At 37.4% G+C, this 10821-nt stretch overlaps 1 protein-coding gene across 1 annotated transcript in view; it reads left to right on the top strand.

The window, feature by feature from the left end:
* The first annotated feature begins 4439 nt into the window (after positions 1-4439).
* The window catches only part of OGA (O-GlcNAcase), a 48380-nt gene continuing 41998 nt past the window's right edge, over positions 4440-10821 (top strand). The window contains exons 1-2 of the mRNA XM_070752872.1: positions 4440-4924; positions 9804-9855. Of these exons, the coding sequence (XP_070608973.1) occupies positions 4699-4924; positions 9804-9855 (278 nt within the window). The 5' untranslated portion in view covers positions 4440-4698. The remainder of the gene's footprint in view (positions 4925-9803; positions 9856-10821) is intronic.

Below are 10821 nucleotides of genomic sequence, written 5' to 3'. Positions count from 1 at the left end.
TATCATTTTGGCATCATCACAATTCGTTGCAGGTAGAGGTGAACTGATTCCTCTATTTTCTCTTAATTTAGATGCAATTTTAGATCTATGGGAAATTATCCTCTACAGTTCCTTTGCCATCAGGTTAAAATAAGGGCTTCTATCCCCATTTGAGGAAGCAATTTTCCATCCAAGGGTATTTCACATTTGAAAATAGTGTCTTAGGCTACATATAAAATTTCAATAAACGCAGATTGTCTTCCTAATGTCCAATAAAGTACGTTTTCACAATTATGGATGGTACAATTTATGAATTTACTCACAATCACTTCTGCAATGCATGTTTATGGGTAAGGTGAGTTTCAATTTGCTTTAGATTATGACCACATGAATCAATTATTTTATAAAACATGATGTCATGTGCCCTTCTCATTTGGCAATACATTTGCTATTTTTCCCATCATATTGACTTGATTTGGTTCATAAATTGACTCTGCAAACCTACACAATTTCTTCTAAATATGGTTCCCTCCACATGTGTTCAAGACTTCTCATTGCCAATCAGCAGTCCATTAAACTAGATAGGGTTGATAGGATTGATAGCTCAATACATCTGGAAGGGTTAGTTTGCAAAAGTCTGTTCTAATCTATCTTTCAACCTGATATATTGGTTCAATATGTCTCCATATTATTTACTGATAATTGCAATTACAGTATACATTTGAGTAGATGTTAAATAAATGTGTGGGGCTATTTTCAGTTCTGGAAGTTGGAAACTGATGATTCTGTTGACTGTTCCTTACTCACTTACTAGCTGCTTCCTTCTATCTCTCTGTCATTACAATCAGTAGTGGGACCAAGCAGCCTAATTCCACTGCACAAGTTTTGCTATCAGCTTTGCATTTTCATCTGTATATATTTTGTATAACAACAATCAAATATAACAATAAAATGCACACCTAATGGCTATACACAAACACCATAGCCTCCACTATTGTTTGCTTTGCTATATTCTTTTCACAATGGGTTTTGGAACAATATAGAAACATAGAAGTCTGACGGCAGAAAAAGACCTCATGGTCCATCTAGTCTGCCCTTATACTATTTTCTGTATTTTATCTTAGGATGGATATATGTTTATCCCAGACATGTTTAAATTCAGTTACTGTGGATTTATCTACCACGTCTGCTGGAAGTTTGTTCCAATGATCTACTACTCTTTCAGTAAAATAATATTTTCTCATGTTGCTTTTGATCTTTCCCCCAACTAATATGTCCTTCAAAAGGAATATATACTGTACTCTTCCCTATTTTCTGTTTAGTATATATTCTGCCTTGGTTAATCTCCATGTTTCACTATAAGGTCATGAGATTTTCTAATAAAAATTCCACCTACAGCCTTTCAAATGTGTACCACAATGCATAATAATCAATTTTACAAAAGGTTTTAAAAACCTTTTGATTTTATTTATAATTCTCTTTGCCCTTTGGCAGGGAATATGTAGCTGTTTTAATACTAGATTTTGATTCTTTTGACAATTATTTCCCCAAATTAGAAGCTAATATGTTCTAACTATATTTTGTATTGTAATACTGCCATCACAACCATAATTAGAACATATCTAACACATGAAGAAACTGATTCATTTTGTACTTTGAGATATTATCAGTTCAGATATTTGTTTGTTTGTTTGATTGATTTCTATGCCACCTTTCTCCTTAGACTCAGGGTGACTCACAATAAAAGTTAATATAATCACGCTCACAATTTTTCTGCAAAAACAGTAAATATTTAGTTTCAAAACAACTCAGTTGTTTTTAGATGAACATTTTTAGATGAACATGCTATTAAAGTTATGCAAATATACATATGATCTCTATAATAAACATGTAGAAACTATGCAACCATAACTTCTATTTTCCTTTTTGCCAGGGCTCATTAAGGGATGTGAAATTTTATTTCATAATACAATTCAATATTCCATTATTTTACTTCCTATGCATTAAATCCCAAGTCATGCAGATGCTCAAGATTTCATGATTCTTTTCATTTAAAACACTATGATCCATTTTATATCCTTTAAAGGTACATTTACAGTACATCCCATTTTTGTGAAATATGTTGATAGTGTTGAGTTTTATCTAATCAAACTGCTAAAATTTACCATGTTCTGTTGCCTTTTGAAGTACCTCTAAACAATTTCTGAATGATAATGTTTTTTTCTTTCATTTATACTCTGACAATCCTCTAGAGACTCAAAACAGAATACATGATATGATTAAATTCATCATGCTGTAAATACATTTTATTTTTACAGCACTATGAAGTAGGCTAGACTGATTCAATGTAAGGTATCCAAGTAGCTTCATGGCAGTCTGAAGAATTCTCTAAAAAGTATCTAAAAACAAATAAGATGCAAGCTTTTGTTTGTATAATATCAAAACCAAAGAATGCAAAAACAAAATAGCTATGCTGTCACAAGCTGGTGAAACTTACGTTTATATAAGAATTGAGAAGCCATTTCTATTTTCAAAACTAAAATGCTTAAATCTATACTCTGGAACTATTCGATTTTTCAGAACTGAAAAATAGGTGCCAGTGTGAAAGAAAAAAACCCAACTTTTCCAGCTAAAATTTATATAAATTATATAGGATGCACTCTGCAGCTGCTGAAGTGAAAGGTTATGAACGTTTGTGCATTTTAATAAAATGTATTAGTTGGAAAAGATGCTTACCAGACTCCAGGTTTAAAATCTGTTCTGAATTCTCAAAAAGTCAAAGAGTTGCACAAGTCACAAAGGAGTTTAGGTGGGGAAGATTTCTGATCCCTGGTCTAGTCTGAGTCTCAGTTGGACCTAGCCTAGCTAGCCTAGCCTAGCCTTACTCTCTACCTGGGGCTACCTTTGAAGAGTGTCCGAAAACTGCAAATTGTGCAGAATGCAGCCGCGCAAGCAGCCATGGGTTTACCCAGACATGTACATATCTCTCCAACATTCGGTGGACTCCTGGATCTACACCCTCACTCTAAGTAATTTGCGAGCAAACAGTAAACAATCTTGGAGGATTTATTTCTAAATTAAAACAATGGCATATTACCTCCAGATTACCAATCTTGCAAGCCGTTTTTCAAGGACTGATTTTTTTCTTTCTTGACAATTGTAATCTATTATCATCAGTACTTGATATTGGGTAATATTTATTTTATTAAAAAGCATTTGTATCCCCTACTCCAATGAACCTTGGTAACTGTAAAATTACGTATCGACATACTGTAAACAGTACCAAGGCTACTAAGTATTTTACCATTCTCAATATTTATTTGTATCCCACCTTTATTATTTTTATTATGATTATTTTCATAAATAACTCAAATTGCCGAACATATCCAACCTACATTCCAATACACATATCCAAGAATTATCAAATTATCAGAATTAAATTGGGTAGACTGATATGGTTTTTACTAATTAAATTCTTGATTCTCTCCTCCTTCCTCCTAATCCACCTAAACCACTATACTGTATACACTGCTTAAAAAAATAAAGGGAACACTAAGAGAATACATCCTAGATCTGAACGAATGAAATATACATGTGACATATATATGTATGTATGTATGTATGTATGTATGCATGCATGCATGCATGCATGGTCGGTGGAAAAAAACATGACAAAAGCCAATTGCGAAGATGCCAAAAACATCCTGAGTTATCAACGGTCGAGCTGGAGTCGAAAGGAATAAAAAGATAATATATTCCGGCAACGCATTTATACTGGAGAGGCAAACCTCTTCGCTGAAAATTTGAAACAGGGAAATTATTGAATAAACGAAAACAAATTAATGCCCCTTTCCAGGCGTTGGTATAGGATTTTTTTACAGCTTAAAACACGGTAAAAAAGCTTTCTGGTTTACCGGTAGTACGCAGCATTTCTAATACGTATTGCTGAGTTTTTATCTTGTGGGATATAAAGGTTTAAGGAATGCAATGTTTTCCTCAGGCGCCATCAACGTTGCTCAGCAACCAGACACAAAATATGCACTCGTAAGGAATGGCTCCTCCTCCTCAACCGCAAGGAAGCCAAAGTAACGCGGAAGGACGGCGCTGGACATTTCTGCCCGCGCAAGGCTCCGCCCCTTTGCAAAACATTAAGCCTAAACAAAATTATCACTCCCTTTCGCGCGTTAAATTCTGCGCTTGCGCTTTAACGCCGGCTACTTTGTTTATTTTCTTTCTCACTTGCGCCGTACCGCCCCCGGAGTCTGTTCGGTAACTGCGCATGCGCTACAGTGCCTGGCTGTGAAGCCAACGCCAGGCATATGCGCAGTAGAGCGAGGCTTCCTTTCTTGCGCGTGCGTACGGGCGCCTCCCTGCGCCTCTGACCCTGTTAAGCATGCGCAGTGAGCAGCCTGCGAGCCCCTCGCGCCTGCGCCGTAAGCTTTTTCCTTCAGTTCTGCTCCCTCCCTCCCACCCTTACATTAGACCACTCGTTCTCTTGAAAGCCACAGTGTTGTGTTTGGAGTGGTTCGTTCGGGATTCCGTGTCTCTCCGGCTGGCGCGCGCCGAAGGGAAGAGAGGCGGAGACGCACGTGATCGGCACCCGCGGTCCCGGTTGGAAATCGAGGTTGCGGAGCGGTTGGTTCCGGCTTGGACCAGTTGGGGCTGGTTTTTCTCCGCGCAAGCGCAGCCTGCCCCTGGTTTAGAGCGCAGGGAAGGGCGATGGCGGCGGACGGGAGCCCTGGAGTGGATCTGGCTGGGATGGTGGCTGAGACGCGCGGGGAACCTCCGGGCGCCTCCGTTGCTAGTCCGACCGCCGTTGCTTCGCCCCGAAGTGAGTCGCCGCCTACAAGACCAGATCCCTCGGGCCCAGAAGCGGTCCCCGAGAGCGGCTCCGGAACGGTGGGCAATGCGGGAGCGCGACGATTCCTCTGCGGCGTTGTGGAAGGTAATGGGGAGAGAGGTCGGGAGCGGGAGGGAGCCCCGGGGCTGGTGGCCAGAAAGAGCGCCGGAAAAAGAGGAGCCGCCATTCGAACAAAGCATTGCTCCCCCCCCCCTTTCCTCCGCCTGCCTTACTCTTCACCTCTTTGTGTAGCGCCTGACTCCGCCCTAGCAGGGAAAAATCTGGCGGCGGCGGCGGCTTTAACTTAAATTCATTTTATTTGTCAAACATGCATAGGATAGTAGTTTGTATAAACATAACATAAGTAAAAGTAATGATAAAAGAGGACAATAGGACAGGGGGTTTGTGGAAGAAACCACAGTCAGGTTGTGCATTCCAGGCATTGATCACTCTATTGCTGAAGTCTTATGTTCTGCAGTCGAGTTTGAATCTATTACGTGCTCGTGTGTTGCTGCGGTTGGAGGTGAAGTGGTCATTAAGAGGAAGGAGGTTTTGGTATATGATTTTATGAACCACAGTTCGATCGGATCGGAGGCCACGTAGCTGTACATTGGCTAATTGGCTATTTCAGGTCTGGTGGAATAAAGCTACCACCAGGGGTTGCCACAAAGGAGGAGTCAACCTATTCTCCAAAGCATCTGAGGGTAGAACAAGAAGCAATGGGTGGAAACTAAATAAGGAGAGAAGTAACTTAGAACTAAGGAGAAATTTCCTGAGAGTCAGAACAGTTGATCAGTGGAACAGCTTGTCTCCAGAAATTGTGAATGCCCCAACACTGGAAGTTTTTAAGCAGATGTTGGATAACCATCTGTCTGAAGTAGTGTAGGGCTTTCTGCCTAAGCAGGGGGTTGGACTAGAAGACCTCCAAGGTCCCTTCTAACTCTGTTGTTGTTTTTATTGTTGATCTGCTTTCTGTGAACTTGGCCAAAGTCCGATGCTTTAACATGCTATCAGGCATAAAAACAAAACCTTTAAAAGAAGAGTCACAGATTGAATTGTTTTGAGAAGAGCTTTTTGTGTATAAGCTGTTTTTTTTTAAATGGTTACAGCTATATAGATCAGTGATCATATTAAACCTCTAGGTTAGGTTGTGGATGAAAAGACAAAATAATATAGAGGTAAGGTGCATCCTCTGATTAAATTATCTGAGTTGCAAACTTTCTGGGAATATTTAAAGCAGATTGTTCGGACTAGGCTAATAGTGTTTAACTGCATCTGATAAACATGATTGATGCAAGTAGATTTGTGTTCACACCCAAGATGGCCCGTGAGACCTGATATAAAATCTTAAGATTGATAATATCTGCTCACTCTCTCAGACTTTTTCCTAAGCAAAAATTGATGAATAATCTTCTAGATGTTTGTTTTATCCAATTGCTAAAAATAACTGGGATTTTCTTATTTGAATTGTAATATATGTGTGTTGTATTGATTAGATTAGATTAGATTTATTGGATTTATATGCCGCCCCTCTCCGAAAACTTGGGGTGGCTCACAACAAGATAAAAACAATACATAATAACAAATCCAATACCCACCAATCCAATTACAATTTTAAGCTAAAAATTCATAAAAACAACCCCAGAATATTAAAACACACATACAATCAATCTAACACCAAAACAACATGGGCAAGGGGGAGATGTTTCAGTTCCCCCATGCCTGACGGCAGAGGTGGGTTTTAAGGAGTTTGCGAAAGGCAAGGAGGGTGGGGGCAATCCTAATCTCAGGGGGGAGCTGGTTCCAGAGGGTCGGAGCCGCCACAGAGATTGATATTTTGTTATCCTTGGTTTTTGTCTTTTCTATACATGGAAAGCAATCACTTTATTTTTAAAATGACAATCTCAAGTTACTTTCAATGGATATGTGAAATACACAATTGGTTATTTTAACATTAAAAGTCTACATGGTATAATTACTAGAATTACTGTTGCCTACAAAACTAGATTACTGCAGGTTTGGGAAATATTTTTACTGGTACTGGTACTATACCATTTTCTATTCTAGAGTGAGCCTAAAACATATAGCTAAGGATATCATTTAAATCTTGGATTGGTTTTCTTTCTACTCACATAGTAACCATATTGGCTGCAGTTATAGTTTGTTTTATTGGCTTGCGCTATAGAAGAATACAGTGATCCCTCTATTATCGCGAGGGTTCCGTTCCAAGACCCCTCGCGATAATCGATTTTTCGCGATGTAGGGTTGCGGAAGTAAAAACACCATCTGCGCATGCGCGCCCTTTTTTTCTATGGCCGCGCATGCGTAGATGGTGGAGTTTACGTTCCCCACCGCCCACGCAAAGGGGAAACCCCATTCGGCTCCTCGCTGCTGCTGCGCTACCAAGCAGATCAGCTGCTGGGCGGCCGAAGGAACCTTCCCTGGGTCTTCCCCCTCTTGCTGGCGGGCGGGCGAGCGGCGGGCATCAGCGAGGAGCCAGGGTTTCCCCTTTGCGTGGGCGGCCGGGAAGACCCAGGTTGGGGGCTCGGGGGGGTGCTGGGAAGCCCCCCAGGCCGGCTGCAGCCTTTTAAAACAGCCGCGCCGCTTCCCAGCTGAGTCCTGAAGCCAAACGCAGAAGTGGGGTTTTTTTTAATTAATATTTTTTTTAAAACTCGCGATATAGCGTTTCGCGAAGATCGAGATCGTGAAACTCGAGGGATCACTGTATTTATATCCAAACAGAAAAAAGCAGTGATATATAAAGATGAAAACTATGCTTGTGTTCAATTATTGTAATATGGTTAATATGGATGAAGATGCATCTAGGTTAATAATTGGTTTGTGCAATATTCAGGAATAATAGAATTTGGATGATTAGCAGATACTTTCAGATTTGCAGTTAATATTACACAAATCCCAGTATATTTCAAACTATTTTGGAAACACTGTTAACAATTGAAACTGTAATGTATGTGTTTATTCAGTTACATAAGTGCTAAATCATAGGTAAACTGGAATGCAATACATAGATTTAATCCCTCCTTCCTTTTTTTTAGAATAAGAAACCTTTGATAAAAATGACAAAATGATGGTTTCTACAGCCTGAAAGGAGCATAACAGCTTCCTTTGTTGACAGTTGTTGAAATGGTTGTGCTTATAACTATAGAAACTTAAAAGATTTCAATCCAGTTTAATAAAATATTCTGTATTATAAATAGCATTTATTCTGAATTATGCTGCAATTTTATAAACAGAATGATGAAAAAAATATGAAATAGATTTACAATGGCCATTAAAAAAGATAATAAAAACACTTTTTTGTTGTCGGTGAACTGATTTATATAAAATAGATGTTCCTCTCAGTTTTGGGAGATGGAGTTGTCTCTTTAGCTATTTGGATTGAGCACCTTATGGTTGGGTGATTGCCATCCTATTTTTTGACTATTCACCTATTTTTTAGTTAAAAAGAGACTTGTTGAAGTAAACTGTCTCATGGATCTAGTCAGGACAATATACATTACCCGAAGAAGCATAATCTGTGGTTTTGGAATCACAGAGAAGATACTCTTCCATTTTCACCTCAGAGGACCCTGACAATGTTAGAGGCTTTCATTTGTAATGGATGTGTGTGTAAGACTTAGTATCAAAACAAGATCAATAAAAATAATATCTGAAAGTTACATCAGGACTTGTAACAATGTTATGTTAACATTTTGATTCATTCTTTCTAGTGTAGTAACCACTTAGAGATCTGTGGGAAAAGATGTGGCTGTTGTAACTAATACCTATACCATTAATACGATTAGTACATTCGTACATTAGAACATATTTCCAGGTAGACATTATTTCAGAAGCTTATTTTTATTCAAATACACTGGGACAAGCCCTAGTGTATAATTATTATACAGGAAAAGCTGGAGGGTCTTATGTAATCATACCAATTTATAAAGATTAATTCTCCAGTGCCTCTTAAACCATTAAACCTTACTATTTGTGTTTTCCTGTATGTACAATTTTGCAACAATCTTGGATCTGAGGCTACTGTGTACTCCTTCATATACCTTGTTTATTTTTATTATATAGGGCTGCCCTGAAGTGTTTAGAAAGTACTGTAACAGGTAATTCAAAATATGGCAGTTATATTGTTGACTGATATGTGTTTTACAGGGCGTGTAATAACAATTTTGAATTAGCCTTTGAGCTCAATTGCCTTTGAGCTCAATTCATTCATAAAGCTCTAAACTGCTTAGGGCAATACTTAATTGAATGACTTCTTGAGTGCTATTGTTGATTTAATTTTAGAAATGCTGAACATCTTCAAACTGCCTTTATCTTTCTAAGTTAAAATTAATTATAAAAAAGCTGGGTGACTATGGGCTTGTCACATACACTCAGCCCCAACTCACCTCAGAGAAGAGGAGTTGTGTGGAAAATAGGAGAAAGGAGTATTATACAGTACTGTATATGCTGCCTTGAGGTACTTATATGGTAATAAAGGGAGGATAAAAATATAATAAATAAAAAGAACTAAAAAGCAACAATATAGCAATCTAATACACCCAAAGACAAATGAATCATTTAATTTAAAAAAATTGAAATGATGGAATCTTTTAGATTCTAGTTAATACATTTTTATAACGGGTGCTATTGCTACAGAAAACATTTATCTTACTCATCTTAAGTACTTCATAGTATGGATTTGTTAGAAGGAATATTCCTGAATTTTAGACTATTGGTAAGTCAAATGGATGAAGCAGTGTTTCAAATAACAATTCAAAAAAACTTTCGGTAATAATTCTTATACTTTTGACAGACAATTCACATGACATGGTAAAAAACCATGGCCCTGAACAAATTAAGGGAAGCTTTTTGGTCATACAGCATATTAAAATGTTCTTGCCAGATGTTCTTGGTTAACTGAGGTTAATATCAAACATCAACATAATTTTATTACTTAAATTTATACCTTCAATATTTCTTACAGGTTTTTATGGAAGACCTTGGGTTATGGAACAGAGAAAGGAGCTTTTTAGAAGGTATATGACATCATGCTTCTGCAATTTTATGTTATGTAATTACTGTATTTGGTTGTCCAAAAATGCTTAAAGCATAGATTTAAAGATTCAAATAATAAACCATAGATATTCCAAAATTCTGTAATTCTTGCCTTTGTTAATTTGCAAAAGACTTATAAATGGATGTCACATTATGATTAATAAATCCATTACTTGTAGTTTAAAAGCACACAATTCTGTTTACTTTTTTTCCTTTAATTTTTTTTAAAAGCAGGGTCCAGCAAATAAAGTTAAAGCAATATTGTACTTTTTGCTTCAGAATTGTATTTTACATTTCAATGGCTTATATTGGCTTCAAGTGGTTTAGAGAAATTGGGACAATTCTGTTGATATTAGGGACATGATTCTGAATGAAGATTCATCCACAAATAAATGACCTAATCATTAACATTATTAGCAGTAAAAACATGAATTTCACTATGCAGGAGCAGGGATATCTGAGAAATAAATGGATTGCATATCCCATCCTTCACTGATGTGGTACACATTTTTCATTGCCTCAATCCACAATAAATATCCTTTTTGGGAATATTCTGCTGAAATAGAATTTAATTCAGCTATGATTCTTCTTTTTAGCAACTCCAGACATAAACTTATACCATAATAAGCTTAATCAAGATAAGGTGATCATAATGTAAGCATCAGTATGCTAAATTGGTTACAGAAATATCTGTCAGGAACAGAGTTCTCTTTTTGCAATATTAAGTATGTGGGATGGCAATGCTGCCAGATTGGAATGACTCAATAATCTGAAATATGGATAATATCAGTAATCTGAAGTGACATCTATTGTCCAGAATGCATTTATTCAGCTTCATGTGTAATTTGTCTACATATTCTTGACTGCTATTAATCACGTTGTTCTAGCTTTTAAATGAGTCACTAATATTCAGCGAGAGTTCCTTTTAAAACAGTAATTTTCATCCT

Source organism: Erythrolamprus reginae, chromosome 5 (assembly GCF_031021105.1).
Source record: "Erythrolamprus reginae isolate rEryReg1 chromosome 5, rEryReg1.hap1, whole genome shotgun sequence".
In the NCBI taxonomy this organism is placed as follows: domain Eukaryota; kingdom Metazoa; phylum Chordata; class Lepidosauria; order Squamata; family Dipsadidae; genus Erythrolamprus; species Erythrolamprus reginae.
This window is presented reverse-complemented; position numbering and strand designations above follow the sequence as displayed.